At 40.2% G+C, this 18722-nt stretch overlaps 2 protein-coding genes across 3 annotated transcripts; one reads left to right on the top strand and one right to left on the bottom strand.

The window, feature by feature from the left end:
- Positions 1-7294: 7294 nt before the first annotated feature.
- On the bottom strand, positions 7295-13488 carry syap1 (synapse associated protein 1). The gene is made up of 9 exons (XM_038701365.1): positions 13178-13488; positions 12645-12763; positions 12368-12434; positions 10519-10592; positions 10253-10392; positions 9970-10136; positions 8735-8784; positions 8474-8630; positions 7295-8321 (listed from the first exon to the last, which is right to left on the bottom strand). The coding sequence occupies exons 1-9, from the start codon at positions 13377-13379 to the stop codon at positions 8191-8193; spliced, it is 1107 nt and encodes a 368-aa protein (XP_038557293.1). The 5' UTR covers positions 13380-13488; the 3' UTR covers positions 7295-8190.
- Positions 13489-13761: 273 nt separating this feature from the next.
- phospho2 (phosphatase, orphan 2) lies at positions 13762-17134 on the top strand. Of its 2 annotated transcripts, none has more exons than XM_038701363.1 (4): positions 13762-13844; positions 14582-14659; positions 14746-14840; positions 14980-17134. In XM_038701363.1, exons 2-4 carry the CDS (start codon positions 14589-14591, stop codon positions 15540-15542), a joined length of 729 nt encoding a protein of 242 aa, XP_038557291.1. In that variant the 5' UTR covers positions 13762-13844; positions 14582-14588; the 3' UTR covers positions 15543-17134. The 2 variants fall into 2 exon arrangements, with proteins under 2 accessions (XP_038557291.1, XP_038557292.1); XM_038701364.1 differs by lacking the exon at positions 13762-13844 and adding an exon at positions 13880-14210.
- The last annotated feature ends 1588 nt before the right edge of the window (positions 17135-18722 follow it).

Here is an 18722-nt window from a genome sequence, read left to right as displayed (position 1 = left end):
GTTTAAAATGATAATAAGCTCCGCCCTGTGGATTTTACAGCCACTAAATTTGAACTGTTGTCACCCAGTCAGTACAGAAGAAGAACAGACCACACTAATTCAGCACTAATTCAGCACTGATCTACTTTACTGTGATCGTAGCCACCCAAAGGCAGAAAGTAACCACAGACAAACATGAAAAACTCAACACAAAAGACCCAGACTGATCAAGTAAATTGATTACATTTACTAAAATTTGAGCTACTCTAGGTTATAGCTTGTAACATCTATTGATTGATGATTTTAGATCAAATTTGACATAAATAATTAATTTGCATTTTATTTATCATCACTGTCAGATTAAAGGATCTCCTAAAATAGAACATACAAAGAAAGTAAGAAATCACCATAAGTGGAACAACTATCTTTCCCCTTCAGTCGGTGTACTATTGATAGCGAGCCTACCCTTGTTTCTACAAAGCTTTGTTTTACCATGTCATCCTAAATCATAGCCACATCAAACCATAAGGCTACGGTACGGTAACGTAAGCCGCCAAATGCGAAACCGTGGGCAAGCCAGCCGCCGTCTGATTTCTGTTGCGCCTAAAGCAGTGTTATTATGGTAAGGTCCTGAAAGATACATGGGCGTATTTTTTTTGTGATGTTCTGAGCATAGACTGTATATAAAAAGGTTCTGAGTGATTATTTGAACACAACTACATACCACGGTAATAATATTATTAATATTAATAATTATTAGTAATTATTACAATTGCAAAATGTACCTTTTCTTTGTTATTTTGTGAACATAATTCATGTGAACTTTGACTGTTCACCGATGTAATTCCTCAGCAGTTACTGCGCCATTGTCACAGCTTCTACTTCCTAGTGAGTTCTTCTAAAATCCCTCCAACAGCAAAAATTAAACAGACTAAAACTTTGACTGATCTTTGACCTTTGACCAAAACAATCTCTTAATAGGTGACGTCACCCTTTTCATATCTTCTGCTTTCTAGTGTCATCTACTATAACTGATACAAATATTATAACATTTCACTGTACCAACTATGAGATTTTGCACTCAAAACATCCCTCAAACAGCAAACCAACTATGAGATTTTGCACTCAAAACATCCCTCAAACAGCAAAACTGAATTAATTACTAATCAGCATGCAGTGTGTAGCTATCCAGTTCGCTGTGGCATTTGATCGCTTGTCTTGCTTTTGTTTATCTACTTCTCCCACACGCTGCATCCAATGTATAATCCAAATAATAACAACAACAAATAACAACTGCGTTAAAGTGAGATAAAATAATTGTCTGCGTTAATTAATTACTGCAATAATAATGTGTTAACATGCCCGGGCCTAATTTATACTATCCACTGACTAAATTTGCGCTTTAATTTTGAAGGAAAAGTCATTTCCCGGTTTTATTCTCCTACCTGTGTTGCACTATCCAGTAGCAAGGTGTAAAACAGGGAAGCTAGAGAAGGCAATTTTGCACAGAGGAGCGTCTGCACGGGATACGTGACAGTACAGCCAGTCAGTTTCCTTTCCAGAGCCACTCCCAGGCGCATAACATAACCTTCAGTGTTTGTTTAATAAAGAAATAACAATAGCCCCTCATGATATCAAGTTGTATAGTCCCTCCAAAATGTATAACTTCATTGTTATTATTCACTCTGGTGAGGCTTGTTCCGTTTAGCCCTTAGGTTGAGGTAGAGCTCAATTCAGGATATTGCAGAGGTTTTCAAAGAAGTGCTCCTCCATCAGTGCCTGAATACTTTGGGGGCCTTCTCAACTTGTCTCTGGGTCTACCTATACAAATTGCTATTTGGTTATCTCCGATAGCCTTAACAGTGGCCGCTGTGCATCATGTATTTTGTTCTTTCTGTGACATTGATATCTAAAAGCAACATAGTGTTAGATCTGTACTACTTCAATGCCACAGGCAGTTGGCACTCAAGTTTCAGACGTTACCACAGACCACAGCTTCATGTTGAGGAAGCTTTGAACTTTGAAGGGGAAAAAAACTGTTTTGAGATCTGCTTCTGAAAAACAAGCATTGACTGGCAAACATCTCTTGGGTGATGTATGAAAACACTTTTTAAACGGGCAGCTGTAAAGCTAATCATGAATGGCACAAGGCCTAACTGAAGTCTCAGTGAGATATTTAAACTGAACAGCTAACAGAGAGCTGAAATTAGCCAGCAGCTTCATCTAAGAGAATTGCTTCCTTTTATGAAAAAAACAACAAAAACAGGTCCTATTACCATAAGAGCATCACTGGGGCCACTAAAACTGCACATTGTTAAAAACACTTATTCTTACTATAAACTGAGAACTTGTGATGCCGTTTGCTGCAAGTAGATTAAATTACTGCAAAGCCGTCTTCTATTCAACAGCCTTAGTCTTTACCAGAAAAACTGAACTGAAAGTGGTTTGGCTGTAGGTAGGTCTTCTAGTAAAAAATACAGCGACTTTATGGCTCTGCTGTTAGAAAGCTCCCAGTGGCACCACAGTAACCAAACATTGAAGACAATGAAGGCGAGGACCATTGCACATGTATGTTTGTGCATGTGCAAAAGCCCACTGTGTCCACTGCATTGCATTTGTATTTTATTGCATTTGTATTTTATCCAAAGATTTATCTACTTTCTGTTGTGTGGTGCTTTTTATTGTTTTATGTAAAGCATGTGTTTTTTCCTTTCTAATGAAATGTGTCCTAGGAATAAGAAGTTAACTTGAATTAACTTGACTTTGAAATTTATTTGTATTCTGCTTCACATCCGTGACGCACCTGCAGCTGCAGGTGTTTGGTTAATGTTTAAACGGCTTTATATGCAGTCTATGCCCACAGCATTATCTGCTGTCATTGTTCATGCTCAAACAACAATGTAAAGTGCATTTGTGTATCTCTGATTCCAGAGAGAGAAGAAAGAAGAGTATTGTTAGAGACAGAGGGGCTGGAGAGGGAGGAGGGGCAGAATGAAAGAAAAGGCTTGTTTCAGCACCTGGCTGTTCAGCTGTCAACGTGTGTTTGCGTGTGTTTGTCTGGAGCAGGATTTTTCAGTTGAATTGCATTGGGACCTCAATTTTCCTATCAGTTACTGCGCATTCAGGTTCAAGTCCCCACCAGGATATAAAAACATGAAACACACGCACACACGCAAACACGCACACTGACTGAAAGTGTGTGTGTGACCCAAAATATCTGCTGTGAAATTTGTGTAGACAGGGACAGTGAGAGTGAAAGACAGGTTGGTGGAAGAGTGAGACAGAGAATAGAGAGAAAGAAAAAGCAAACAAAAAGCATCAACATCAGGTGCAGAGACTCAGAGGCAGCAGACAACCTCAAGCCTACACAAGTTAGTTATGTTATCATTCATCACCATGTAAAAACCACATCTGACTGTTTGGAAGATTGAAGCCCTTCCTCAATAGATGAACTATTAGGCCCGCCATTGGCAGGGTAAGGTGCAACAGAGCAGAAAATGTCTGTGCATGCTGGTCAGCCTCAAACAATGTCCAATAGTTTAATGCTGGCCTGTGAGTGTGTCTCCTGTCAAAAGCTCCAAATATGGGCAAAATAATATCTGAACACAGTTGCTTTTGTGGCCTGCCATGTGACACGGCAGTCAGGCGGCAGGAGTGTGGGCATCACAGGAAACAAAACGCAACACTCAGTCACTTAGTAGTTGATCTAACATCGTGCAATTATGGTTTCCCATGAGCAGCCAATAAAGGATAATATCCCAAAGCAAATTTTCTTAAACCCGCCACAGGTGTTACTTTGGGATAAATATCAGGTGCTGTTAATATGTGTTTTCTGTGTCACTGTGCAAATAAGCCACGCCGTGAGAGGAAGCGCTCGGCGTCTTAGAGCGAGACACTGCCCAAGGTATTAACAATGATACATTGTATGCTGGGAAATGGTGTTACTGCACTTGTAAGGACCAGCACTGATAACTACAGCACACTGTGCTACATGCAAGGCCTTGATGAGTTTACACAAATCTGAGCCTGTTTCCAAATCTGAACTTTGAACCTAACCCATACCTTCCCCTTAGCATAAATGTAACGTCATCCCAGACTCCTCCATATATGTATTCAGCCTTAGCCGAGACATTTTCAAACACATGGGAGGACACCCACAGCAGCCCTTTCTTGTAAAATTCACCAACAATAGTCTCAGAGCCTTTTGGGGTCTCAGAGCTACACCCTTTATAGTTTAAATGACTTTACAGGACGGTCATAAAGGCAAAAGGCCAGCATTCTCTATGAAAACAACAGCTTTATGGGGGTTTAAATCAACTCTACACCTATCACAAGTTCAGCCATCCATCCTTTTGTATTCAAGCACATTTCACCCAGTTTTGTTGCAACCGTGTTGTTTCCAGCTATGTATTTATTATCACTTTCTTTGCAGTGTGGGTGTCTGTGGTTCTTATTTTTATTCCTTTTGACACAAGTGTCAACTTGTAGGTTGCTGTGGTATGCAGACAAACTGACCTGGTTGTAAGCACGAAGCTGAATTATGGCACAGACATCTGAAAGCAGTTTTAGGTGTCTCTGAAGAATCTGTCCTCAGTAAGGAATCTAACAAGAGAGAATATTTGTCTTACTTTTATCATGTAGACCGAAACGCAACTCTGAAGGAATGCTAATGTGTAAAAAAATTGTAAAACAGTTTGATCACAGCTTCGCCGTATCAACTTAAAAGATAAAAATATATCAGTGCTGCGTAAGTCGCTTGTTACCACATCGCTGAAGTGACCAAAAAAACATTCAATATAAAAGACTTCATATTCAGACTTGAACACCTACCAAAGAGAAGTAATCAAGCCTGAATCAATTAGACCTGATTCAGTCATATAATTCAAGAAAGGGATGAGTGACATGTAATTTTCTCTCATGTCTAATTTGCTGATCCCGGATTTTCTTTTCTTCTTTTCTTATTTCTTAGTTTTAAACAGGGGAATTCAAACCTCATATATTCAGAGGATGTTTCAATTTAACACATTTAAATGTCAAAATCAAATATTCAGTAGTGAAAATTAAATTTCAAATTATTATGACCTTTCTTGCTTATAGTTAGTGCATGTCTGGCTTTTAGCCCTCTAGCAGAAATGCAAACGTTATCACAAACAGTGAACTGAACAAACTGCTTTTATTTAACCCCCCCATAAATAAGAACACTCCTTACCCTTTGTTTCCTGGCAGCCCAAACACTCTGTGATCTTTGTTTTAATGTGCTTATCTGTCATCTAGAATTTATCTGGAATACAGGCAAGAAAATTTTCACACCCACCCACACACACACACACACACACACACACACACACACACACACACACACACACACACACACACACACACACACACACACACATACACAGAGGCCCACCTTTATGCATTATTAAAAGATTGTTAAAACCAAGCAACACACACACATGAGTCTTCATCTGCTGGGCTTTGTCACCATGGTGACAACTGTCTCCCCGGCTAGAGACCAGCTGGTGGAGGCTGACTGAGATGTTGTGATGGGGGTTAGGTGAGAAAGAGAGCCGAAACAAAGAGGGAACACACCATGCTGCACTGAGAATTAGTCCATTCATTGAGCGGCTTGTTTTTCTCATTATATGCCTGGACACACCTGAAACCCACAGAAGAGAGAAAAAGCACAGCAGACATGAGCATATTGATCCCCGTATTGATTGCTAGTTGCAAATGAGTATTTATTCTCCATTTCATTTCAGCATTCAGTTGTGGCGGCAGTAGTGTTGACACGCCAGACAGCACACCATCTGTTTCCAGGAGCATGCAGAGACGTGTCTGGCTGTCTGCTCGACAGAAGCAGAGCTATGTGTTTGTCTCATTTAACGTGATTATAGACTTTCTACTACCAAAGCATCCCAGGCTTTCTTTCCTGCCATTCCACACTTACTTACTCACTCTCTCCGCTGACTTTCTTCTCGCCCCCTTCCACCGCCTCACATTCAGCTAGAAAAGCATAGTTTGTTCATGTAAACCGTTTATTAAAAGTCACACATAATGGCACTCCTGTCTGGAAGGATCATCCACGTGAAAAGGGCTGAACACGGTGCTGCTCTCCAGTCCGAAGTGAAGGCAGCAGCGCCCCGTGAGCAGCTTACAGACACATTACTATCTCCATGTTTCTGATGGTGACCACGGATCTCCCAGTGGAGGGGATAAACATGTAATCACCACTTTTTACAAGCATTTTAGCCTTTATTAGGCAGTTCATAGTGGAGAGCTGGCAGGAAATGAGGACTGATAGAGATGGGGGAGGAAGGGAGGGAGGGAGGGAGGGGTTGGTGGCAACAGGTCCCCACAGGTCCCCAGCTGGACTAAAAGCAGGGATGTTAGGGTTACGTTGGCGACGCCTTGAACATCGAGCCATCAGGGTGTCCCAGATTAAATTTAACGGAGCAGATTTAAGAACTAAAGATGCACACAGTGGTGGACGTGTCACAGTGTGGAGTTCAACCCAGGTATCTCTCACCAAAGGCATGTGTCTTATCCACTGCACCATCACCAACCCCCTACCTCTCACATATCGTATCTGATATATGAGAGGTATCGACCTTCTCGTCTAAACCTTGCCAAGAAAGTGAATAAGCATTTAACGTCAGGCGTTCTTTTCAACATGATTATGTGTGATATTAATTGCAGCATCCTGTTACGACTATATGAATAAACAACAAGTAAGTTGGTCACATATATAAAATATTTCACCGGCCATATAACATTTGCTGGTGTTATTGGTTATGGGTTACAGTTCATAATAGGCAAAATAAATACATATATAACACAAAGTGGCCTTCACAGGGACAGCCTCTTCTATATTGCTTGTCATTCTGTTTAGTGCCTTTCCACTGACAGCAAGGTGTGCTAGTTGTAAACTTTGTATTTCAAGGGCAGCTGCTCAGTGGCCAGCAGATCATAGATCGGTTGGGTTGCGCAGCTTGCACATGCGAATGTGTGAAACCGTGTGAATGCTATCAGGGCGTTCCTGCAGAAGAGAAGCTTCCTCTCTGTGAAACTTCCCTCAATAAATAAATGATGAACAAATTTAAATGAATACATTTTGTTTCCTTTCTAGTAGATCAGTTTTGATATGCTACAGTGCATTTCTTGAGTGAATTTTGTTCCTTTCTAATTTCAGAGAATTCAGAAGGGTGTAAACCTCCAGAAAACAGCGCTCATATTTGAAACTCTCGGCAATTCCTACCGAATGGTTTATTGTACGGAGTTTCACCATTTTCATTTTGGTAATACATAAAAACACTTGTTTTGTTAGTGTTTATTCTACATCAATGGGTGGGGACTTCATGGGGAATCAAATTAAATGTACAAGACAAGGATCTCAAGCTTGTTTTGTACTGGTACAAACAAAACATAAATATGCCACATTGCAGCTTCATAAAAAGACTTTTTACTTTTTTTTAAAATCACAAAAACACTATTTTATCATTTTAAAAGTTAAGTCACCCTGGGCTTTGTTTCTAATTTAAACATGATGTATATTGTCCATAATAAACAGATACATATTTATGAAAGGATGACAGATAAAACAGAAAATGTACAGTATTTTAAGTAGCAGAGAAACAAAACAAAGCAGACATGCACACGGGTTTGTCAAAATGCAATACAAAATGTAAAATGACAAGCAAGTGTACTGAAAGGGAAATGCAACGTGAAGTTTAGTGTAGTGTTAGAATCAGCTTTATTTACATAAATCTAACTTTACATTTGAGTCTACTGTAACTATACTAAGACTTTACTGTACAACCCACCAGAAAGCAGCAGGGGAAACAGATAAAACTCAAACAGGCCCTTCCTCTATTATAAAATTCATGGTACTTGTACTGGAGTGCCCTCTAGAGGATTTTCCCCGTCACAATGAGACAGAGTAGAGGAGAGCATGTTGATAAAACCAATTTAGGAAGGAGCAATAAAGTAGCACTGTTTACTAATACACCTGAACATAACCACTGTTGCCAGCAGAGGCTACACACTCTTGCTGTTATTGGATCTACATCTTCATCAGGTACAAGAGAATGTTTACATGACAGTAATCACAGTTGGGTGGGGCAGAGGATGTAGAAGTTCATCCCCTTGTGCATCGCTGGTCATCCATTCTGGGCCAGATCACCGTACAGGAGACAAACACAGGGGCTTTGTCTAGTTTTCATCAGCCTGGAGCATCTTCTCGATCTCTTGATCCCACTGGTCGTCTTTGTTGTCTGACTCGGACACCACCTCGTACTCCTGAAGCTCCTGCTGCAGCTCCTTCTCCCAGTCTGCTGACTCATCTGAATATAAAAAGGTTAAAGGGAGGATTATGAGCGAGATGCTTATAGGCTGAATATGTACAATACACCTTTGGAATACTTGTAGCTGTGTGATGTGAGCACCTAAGAGTTGACATTTAGCTGAAGAATTAATAAAATCTGATATAGCTAACCGTCAGGAGAGGGGACGCTCTCCTTCTTATCCAGCACCAGCTGCTGCATCTCTTTCCTCAGGTCCTCCTGGTTGATGGCCGTCGAGTCGAAAGCGTCGCTCACAAACTCGGACACTCCAGGACTTGTCGACATCTCCTCCTCTTCTTCTTGAGGTGTCTGAGAGTCAGACCGTACGGGAAAAGGCGGCTCACTGTACAACTCTCACATGTTTCAGAAATATCTAGATGTGCGTACACACGTCTTCAATTCAGCACGCTTACCTTCTGTATGTCGCTGATGGAAACTGGTGGAGTTTTTGGTCTGACGTTGTCTACAAAAAAAAAAAAAAGAATACAGTGCTATTAGTAAAATTACAGATTATAAAAACGACTACAATTACACTAACGTGAGTAAATGTTATTCGCTACTTTCCGCTTTAGGTCATGCATTCACCTATTCTCCGGAGCAGGTTACAGGTGATATGAAAAGGTGCAGAAGACATAAGGATAGAACACTGTTCATTTAGCGAATTTCACTGATTATCTGATATTTTTGCGCAGCATATTTTCTAAACAGGGATTAGTAAAATGTCCGTCAAAGGCGCATTTATAAATCTGATTGAGATTTCGTGTGATTGAATTAGGATTCTTTTACTGGAGGAATCGTCTAACTGCCCTTTCTTAACGCTCATCATGTCCTCAACTGTGAAGCACTTTTCAAAATCTTTCACACGTTAATCAGTAATGACTGATGATTTCACCGCAAATGAGGGTTTCCAGGTACATGCGACGAATTCATGGAATAGCCACAGAATTTCACTGACAGGTCTAACGAGCGCTGGAGCTAAAGAATTGCAAACACATGTGATGGAGGGAGCGTCTACATCCATTTATGGCTAACTGTTGAAGCGGATGTGTGTGCGTACTAGGGCTGGGCGGTAAAACAATAATCATAATTCATCATTAACAACAAAAAAACTATTCTGTAAATGTTCAATAAATGTTTGATTATATTCATCTGATTCAAGAACAAATCAGCGCTTCACTTTTCTATTAAGATATTTACTGAAAAAAGATTTGACTTAATTGTTTTGAACGTTCTACCTCAGATTTGTTAAGTGATCTCCTGACATCAAGTGTTTGTTCTGATCATAAAGAAAAGTTTAAAACCACAGTTAACCATCAGGTCATCTTCCATTCAGGAGCAAAAACAGCCTTTAAACTAAAGAAATAATGATTTGACATTATCGTGATAATTATCGATATCGAATGATATGTCATCACCCAGCCGCCTACAGATATTTCAGGAGGTTTAGTCATGAATCTACAAGTTTTACGCATCCAGCTGCTCTGAGTGTTCATAGGGATTGGCATATTTTATAACTTCCACCCGTGTGAATGACATGTACAGTTCTAAAAGAACCAAATGCAGCAGTGGCGTCTGCTCATGTGACTAACAGGCCAAAGGACCCCGTGGAGCATCTCTGCTGTTGTTAAAGCATGGATGAATGTCTGACCTGTTAAGACGATGTCCTCAGGTGAAACGCTGGCCCCTGTGTCCTCACCGTCCTTCTGCTGCTGCTGCTGCTGCTGCTGCTGGGCTGCCAGCGCTGTGAGCTGAGCCGACTGCTTGATCAGAGACACCCGGTAGAAGTAATTCCTCCAGAAGACCTCCTCCTTCACACTGTCCCAAAACAAAACACAGCACCGTCCATTTTATAATATCATTTAAATGTTGATGCCACATGCAAACACACGCACATACAATCACATGCATGTAAATGGTGGAAGTCTACTGACTGTTTAGGAACCAAGTCAAAGCGCATGCGGTTGAGCAGCTGGTCTTCCTCCAGCATCACTGCAGCCAGAGGATACATCTGCTCCATGTCGAAGTGGAACTGAACGCCAGCGGGAGGGTCTCGCAAGAAATTTCTCTTGTCCTAGAATAAGCAGCCAGAGAGTGAGTTTCCAGAGATAAGTATTTATTTATCAAAGACAGTGATAATGTCACAGGCACATTGACACATTCATAAAATGTGTTTGGTCTCTGTAAGTTGGTCTCTTACAGCTGACAGAGCAAGGATCTGTTGCTGGATTGTCTCCTCCTCATTGTAGCCGACCCAAGGTGGGACTGCTGAGTCTAGACACAAACGCCAACACACACACACACCCCTTCAGTCACATGCTGTGAAAAATTCCCTTTGACACAAAGTACACAAGACCATCAGACAAAACTAGGCTTCAGAGAGGTGTTTCATCACTCGATCGCGAGTCTTATCTCTGGGATACACACAGGCATACACCTGGGTCTGTGATAATAGAAGCTGGTTGGCACGCAAGTTATATGAGCCGACAATATCACGATAGCATCATTTGTGCAGCGAGCCCACCGCTTCTCACAGACATGAACATTTACCACATGTTCTATCAAGATTGGCTAGACAGCAATTTGAATTTATTTTGACATTACGGTGCAATTCACACTTCAGTTTGAATTCATTCCAATTTTGTGATAATGGTAATATAATCAGACAAAATGAAGAGTAACTGACAATGTGCCTTACATTTCCACTTTTCAGTGTAGTTCAACATTGGACTTTATGAAACTATTTAAATTCTATTTTACTTAATTTCTTATTTCACTTTAACTCTCTAACTGTTTATATTGGTACCATCTTCAACTTGAAAGGTGCTATACAATTGACGTTTTGACAGAAAAGACTGTATTATACTTGCAAAAAAGTGAGTACTACCTATTTAAAGAAATTTCTTGCCAAGAATACTCAATTTTCTGACGGGTATTTGGGCAACGCTTTTAGCAAACAACTTTGTGGACTCAGTCTGGACATAAACTCGCATAAATAACTCAATGATAACCAAGCTTTTGTTATTCTTTGTATACATCTCTGCCAGCTACAATACGTTATTTAGGTGTATATACTGTATATGCATGAATAAATGTTCCTTACATACTGTATATGCTACATGTCTTTATCACAGTTTTGTTCTTTTTTTTTTTCCCAAGCTGTACATTTCACCCTCATAGGATATATTTTTCACCAGGAAATCTGTCATGTGACCCTACATCAGTATGTTTCAGTTTCCCCAAACACTTTGACAGACGTAACCGGTGTTGCATATACTTATTTGAAACATTGAACAAGGTAGCACAGGTACAAATTGTGAAACTCAAAAGCCTTTAAAAGGCCTTTAGATTGCACGGCCCAAATGTTTTTGTTTGGGGCAGATTTGACCATGTAGAGTCTATTTTTTCTAACTGTTTTGTAATGCTTCATGGTGAAACATAAAATTCAACACACCACAAACAGGAGTTTCACCATATCCCATTATCAAGGTTAAGACCTTGCTTTTCAGAGACAGTTTTGAGATGGGTGGGATCGTTCGGCTAGGAGGGGTACATCAAAATACAAAACGTAATTTATTGTTGCCAGTAGGTGGCGCTGTGACTGATTATTTGCAGGTAGCTGTCTTTCAAGTGTCTTATCAAACGTAACATCTGGGAGACATCTGACCATGTACAGTCCAGTTACACTACTTCCTGTTTCATGGCAAAACATAGAAAATTCAACAATATGAACAAACGAAAACTCTAAATGTTGACATTTTGTAGGGGGCACTATTGAGCCATTTTGCACCTTTGAGACCCACATCAGACGTACAATGATTCTAATATTGACAGATTTTGGGAGGTGAATCACTTTAAGTAGTTGTGAAAACTATAAATCCTCATGAAGCCAATAAAGCTGTATCAATACTGGTAGTTACATCGTCTCACTTCACCGTTACTTACTACATTACTGACACTTTCCCACTGTTTCATCATTTTCTAATCATGGTCTAGGAATCCTAGTATTCCCACAATAAGAAGATTCTCGTTTTCCAGCCAGACTGTACCTGATTTTTTTGCCTTCTTCTCTTGGACAAACTTCTCTTGCTCCTTTTGGAAGTCTCCTAGAAAAGTCTGCAAACACATGCGTGTTAAGTTTGGTGAAAAGGTCTTGGGGGCAACATGTCTAATGGAATATTGCCACGATAATGTTTGGCTATATCATGCTGAGCAAATTACGGGACATGACAATAACATGTAAAACTCCGGCAATTCCACAGATGAACGCTGATGGGTTTTCTACATGCTGCCAAACTTGTCAGACAAGCCAAAAGAGCCACATGCCTTGTCTATGATGCCGTCGATTTTCCCCTCTTCCACAGTCTTCTTGATGGTCTGAGCTGTCTCTACCACTGACTCCGAGATCTTCTTCGTGGCACTGGAGGCGAAACTGAAGATGAAATCTTCAGATGGAAGAGGAAGATGAGAAGATGGCGTGGTTGACAGCAGCACCGTATTGTGTTACCAAAAGAAACAAAACATGGCCCCAACACCGCAGCACAAACACATCAGAAGACTCCTGCAGTCACAGACCCTCTTGTTGTCAACAAACACCAAAGCTGAAGACGAAACGTACTAGGCTAAATCTCTTGTAATATAGCTAACTTTACAGTTCAAGAGAATGAAGAACAACGGGATGGAGAAACATTTAACCCACATTCTTCTGATTTAAGGGGTTTATGATGAGTTGACATAAACAGACTGACGTTAACGTCACTCTGAACTGCACAACTACAGAAGCAAGCTTGCTAATTAGCTAGCATGACGTTGTATTTCGCAAAAACAACAATAATTTAGGGAAAACGGCTCCTTCTCACCACTAAGTCCTTTGCCCTGCTCAGAGTTTTCCTGGTCCGCCTCTGGTCCTCCATCCTGGTCAGCTGGCTGCTGTTTGTTTACCTCGTTCTGTGCTTCCACCACCTTCTCTTCCTGCTCCACAGACAGGTTTTCTTTGTCGTCCGGCGTCTTCGTGTACGGCGGGTTCTCCAAACCCAACCACGTCCCTAAACCTTTGAACATATTGGTGGAAACAAAATGCCTGTTTAGCTTAACGACGAGAAAACCAACAACCTGGACAGAGTTGAATACCTCACTTTATGCAACCAGGAACTAAACCGACAGGGTAAATTCTTCTTCTTTCCTTCAGTGAAACTGTGTGTTACTGCCGCCCAGTGGTCAATAGGCTGGTATTACAGCATTACTCATTGTAGGAAACCCCCCACACTCCTTTAAAATATGTATACATATATGTATACAAGGTAGTATAATGTATAAGTATTAAGCCTATGTTTGTATGTGGCAGTATGGGAACGACTTTTATAATAATAACAATTATTATAATATAGTTAAATAGTAGTTATTATAAAAGACTCCAACTGGCGGTAAGTCACCAGAAGGTGGCGGTAATGAGTCCAGAATTGCTGCACATTTTGTAACACAACAAGAAGACAGACAGACCGGCTGACAGATGTCAGGAAGGCTGAGGTTAGTTTGCCGTTGATCTCCGTTTTACCTACGATCATGTGTTTTATGTCTCCTAACCTGGGGCGTGGTGTAGTGTAGAGGACACCGTAATCCTTGTTGTCTCCCATGAGCCTAATCTGAACCGTCAGAGCAGAATTTTAATGGAAGGATCGATTAGCCGGGTTGCTAGGCTGTTTACTTGTATAAGGCGAGAGAGACGATTACACCGGACTTCTTATCAATAATTAGTCACTTAAAACATAGCGAGTTTAAGCTGAACTTTTATAATTAGTAGAAAATAACTTAAAACACCGCAGGATTAATTGAGGCGCTGTGGTGCAATCGGCGTGCAGAGTAGAGCAAAGGGAACATACTGTAATTGACTAGGTGAATGTGAAAGTAACCTGTCTTATGTCTTTGTAGTGGTACCTATTTACCAATATTATTTGTGAATGTAAAGTTGTGTGAGACTCAATGTCAAGAAACAAATGTTTTTCAAAATGACTCTGGTGGTATAACGTTACTTTATTGGCATCACTCACTGTTTATGCTGCTGAAAGATAAGTTGGGCGTAACAGACTGAACAGCTGATAAATTCAACCAAAACCTGTCACCACTAGACTGAGCAAACATGTTTATCTAAAGAAAATATTACATAATGAGCTTTATTTATTTATTATGGTAAATAATAATAGATTTCTTACTCCAGGTCTTGGTGCATATTGTTCTTTATATGAAACTGTTACGTATTTATCCAGGTGAAAAATGAAGACGCTGATGGTGTTTGATTTTGACCACACTGTGGTTGATGATAACAGTGACACCTGGGTGATTAGGTAAATACTATACATTTTAATTAATCTCTATAAAAGACATCACAAAACACAAGCAACATCACCGCCTTTGTTTTCTCTCTTCACAGATGCCTTCCAGGTCAGACTCTTCCTGACTCTGTGAAGAGTTCCTACAAAAAAGGCCACTGGACTGAGTTCATGGGCAGAGTGATGAACTACATAGGTGAGAATTCATTATTCTACTTTGTAGGCCGTTCATACATTCATTCATACGTCCATAAAGCTGCTCATAATATTGTACTCTGACATTTTATTGCTACCTCCATTCTTCAGTCCTCTGACTTTTTTGTGTGTCCATGCAGGAGACCAGGAGGTCAGCCCCGACACGGTTCGCAGCGTGATGGAGACCATCCCCTTCACAGCTGGAATGACAGACTTGCTGACATTCATATCAGAGCATAAAAGCACCATTGACTGCATCGTCATCTCTGACTCCAACACCATGTTCATAGACTGGATCCTCAACTCATCTGGACTCCAGGCAGCTGTCGATCAGGTTTTCACCAACCCGGCTAGGTTCAATCAGCTCGGGTACATGGAGGTACAGTGCCACCACTCTCACGACTGTGATCGATGCCCCGTCAACCTCTGTAAGAAAAAAGTCCTGGAGCTGTACCTGTCGGAGCAGTCTGATGGCGGCGTGGAGTATGAGCGGATATTTTATGTGGGGGACGGTGGGAATGATCTCTGCCCGACTTACTGTCTGAGAGGGCATGATGTTGTGATGCCCAGGAAGGGGTACACCCTGGAGAAACTGCTGGCCAAGCTGGAAGGTCAGGAAGATAACACTTCTCTAAGAGCTAAAGTCATTGCCTGGAGCAGTGGCACTGACATCCTCCAAGAACTGAGAGGAAGTATTCAGTAGTAGCCTGGGCCATGGCGATTTGATCCACTTAAATATTTTGCACTCAAATATTGAGTCTGCACTATCGAGGGCACATGCTGCTCCCTGTAATTGTTTAAAAATAAATTTACATTATCGACATGTGTCCATTTTAAAGTAAACTTTTGATGGTAAAATTATTGAATTTTTGTTACAAACCCTTGAAAATGGCTGATCTGTCGGCAGGGAATTTTATCTTATTTGACAAAACAGTAACAACCCCTGAAACAAGGATGGACGTATAAGGAGTCATGGAGTTATAATGAAAGGTTTGTCTTTTATTCAGAGGTGGAGGTTTCGAGTGGAGGCATTTGGGCCCAATTACAACACAAATACATTACAAAATCTATGGTGGACACCTTATAATGGCAACCCATTAAAAGATTAGTTCCACATTTTGGGGATTATGCTTATTTATTTAGAGTTACGTTGATCCTGCTTTCATGTACACAAAATGTAAAGCTACAGCCAGCAGCCAATCAGCTTAGCTTGGCATTAAGGCTTGAAGCAACAGGAAACAGCTAGCCTCCTTCTTTTCAAAGGTAAAATAAAAAAGAGTTATAATAGTTATATTATATATAATAAATAATAGTTAACAATGTAATTTTATGGGTCACCCGTTTTAATGTAACACCTCTACATTAACTGAATAATATGATTTGAAGAAATTAAACAGTATTTTCACCGTGTAGAAAAAGCAAATCTTGCCAAATAAGATGTTGGTAAAATGTCATAGTTGTTTAATGTTAACTAAGCTTACAACGGAAAGTATAAGATCACTCCTGAAAGTTCCATTGCTATAACCCTTGATTTTAGGATTATACAGTCAGTGGGAGAACAAATAACAGTGCTATTTAGGCATTACCCATATTTTGGATTTATTAGCTTATTTCAGTTTTTTATACAGTGTATCTCATGTGCTGCTCTGTAGCTGCTCGTCAGGGATTTTAACTGATGTATATGTACTGTATATCTCAGGTCTGTGGCTTGTAGTCGTACATGTGAAGCTATCTTGATTGTTTAAACCAGGTTTGGATTCACCTGATCATGTTCACTCTGATTTCGCTGTATTGAACAAATGTTATCTATTTGTTAAAGTTAAATGAACAAAAGGGGTCTTGTTATTCTACACCACTCCCCAGGTTTACTGAGTTATGTGGACAACTTTGCTGAGTAAAATCCAGAAGTGTTGTTTATACGTGCGTCTGCACAAGTTTTGAGAAGGTTCCAGGTTTTATTTAGTAATATTATCCAAACAAATAGGAAACATTCTTAGATGGTATTAGGGTAATCCTTGGAATTTATTTTATAACAGCCAGTTGATATTACCTGAACAGAGTATTGTGTTTTCTACTTGATGTTTATGGAACCACACGCGGAGATTGTCATGTCATGTCATGAAGCTACATGTGAAATATTGTTTGTTCTTAATCTTGTAATTGTAACAATGCAATTAAAACCAGACACCTCTTGTATCTATGATTTTTATTATGTTCTGTTCACTGAGTGACAAGAAAAAAAGACCCCTGTACACTGCAATAAACAAATCCAGTACTTAAGACACCTTTGTGAAACTGTAATGGTGTGGTGTTTGATTACATTATATTATATAATTTTTTCTTTCATTTTTGCTTTATTTATAGAAATGGAGTTGACAAAGAGACAGCTAATGAAGTCCAGCTGATGTATAAAAGGGGCGTTGGAGCCATGCAGACACCTCCACAAACCTCCACTTTTGGACAAACAATATACAGTTTAATCGCCTTTGATAATCATAGAGAATAGTGGAGGTTTAACCTGCTGAGAAAATCTTAGTATCGAGTCAGTCTGTCTCTCACCTCTCACTATCAGATGAAAGGAAAAAGGAGAAAAGTGAGGATGACGGAAATGGTGATGGAAACCGTTGTTGAGACATTTCACTCAAAATCCCAAATGTCCACCTCATGGTGGCGCAAGAGGGAGAGGCGCGCTCACCTAAAACATCAGAATACATCTGGGAACCCTGGATGTCCATCTTAGATATTTCATAGGATAAGTCAAACCCTTCACCTGTTGATGGCACTTGAGGAAAATTCAGGGGATCACCAAAGTCAGTAGGCTTCATCCTCTGTATAATATATATATATATATATATATGAGTTAGTAATGTTTATTGATATATCATAATTTTTTATCATTATTATTGCAAATTAGTATGTGCTGTTGCTATACAAACTTCAACCAGTGGTTAGCTGAGGCCCCATCCACACTACTGCGTTTTCGTTTTAAAATGGAGACCTTTTGCTACATTTGCACTTCCCGGCAAAACGCTGCCGACTCCGTTTTTCGCTTTAAAACTCCGGGTGGCGTTTTAGGACTTTAGATATCTGTCATGCAAAGCAGAAACACGATGCTACTAACAGAGTTCTTAGGTGTGGTATTTTTATTTAAATATTTTGTACCGTGCAAATAATACTAATAGCCTACACTTTTACTGTGCATGTCGCCATATTTACTTTGTGACAACTTCTAGACTGTTCTCCGCCGCCACAGTCTCTTTGTACTCCCTTGTTACAGTAGCAGTCCCAGCTCGTTATTGGTCCATGCAAAAAAAATCTGGTGTGGTTCTTCGTTTGTAGTACTTTATTCTTTTACCTAATCTTCTGTGACTACGAAACAGACCATCTGCTTCATGTTTACACCGGCGCACGCATGCTCAGTGTACCTGAACGGCACTAGATGTGCGTTTTCAGTCGTTTTAATATAGACGGAGATGAAACGCAGCTAAACGCTGGTGTGGACGGAGATAGTATTTGTTTTAAAACTAAAACTGAGTAGTGTAGATGGGGCCTGAAGAACTGATTTATCCTCTCTTTTCAGATGCATCAGTTGAATCATGTGAAGATGCAAAGAGATCACTTCCCAAGACTGACAGGAAAAAAAGAAAACATCTCTAAATTGGCACAAATGTAGAGGGCTTTGAAGAAGGATTTGGAGAGGGATGCAGAGACACAGAGACAGACTCAGCAGGCTTTGTTTACTTCTGGAATTCACTCTTCAGTGGGCTTTAGATGAGGCTTGCTGTATTAAGGGAAAATGCTTAGTTGCATAAGTAACAGCCAGGCTCAATAGCAATGCTGTCAAACTGGGATACATTAAGTCTTGGGAGTTTAGACTAGTTTG

This window comes from Micropterus salmoides, unplaced genomic scaffold (assembly GCF_014851395.1).
Source record: "Micropterus salmoides isolate LMB-PRFRI ecotype aquatic unplaced genomic scaffold, ASM1485139v1 Ms_hic_scaffold_6, whole genome shotgun sequence".
NCBI classification, from domain to species: Eukaryota; Metazoa; Chordata; class Actinopteri; order Centrarchiformes; family Centrarchidae; genus Micropterus; species Micropterus salmoides.
Note: the sequence above shows the minus strand (reverse complement) of the source record. Positions and strands in the feature narration are given on the sequence as shown.

Excerpts from the sequence above, each read along its gene's own strand:
- syap1 (XM_038701365.1), bottom strand. The coding sequence starts at position 13,379 with ATGTTCAAAGGTTTAGGGACGTGGTTGGGTTTGGAGAACCCGCCGTAC. Across the intron at positions 12,764-13,177 it reads GCAGGGCAAAGGACTTAGTG|ATTTCATCTTCAGTTTCGCC; the intron begins GTGAGAAGGAGC and ends TTCCATCTGAAG. Across the intron at positions 8,631-8,734 it reads CCATCAGCGACATACAGAAG|ACACCTCAAGAAGAAGAGGA; the intron begins GTAAGCGTGCTG and ends TCTGACTCTCAG.
- phospho2 (XM_038701363.1), top strand. The coding sequence starts at position 14,589 with ATGAAGACGCTGATGGTGTTTGATTTTGACCACACTGTGGTTGATGAT. Across the intron at positions 14,660-14,745 it reads AGTGACACCTGGGTGATTAG|ATGCCTTCCAGGTCAGACTC; the intron begins GTAAATACTATA and ends CTCTCTTCACAG. Across the intron at positions 14,841-14,979 it reads CAGAGTGATGAACTACATAG|GAGACCAGGAGGTCAGCCCC; the intron begins GTGAGAATTCAT and ends GTGTCCATGCAG.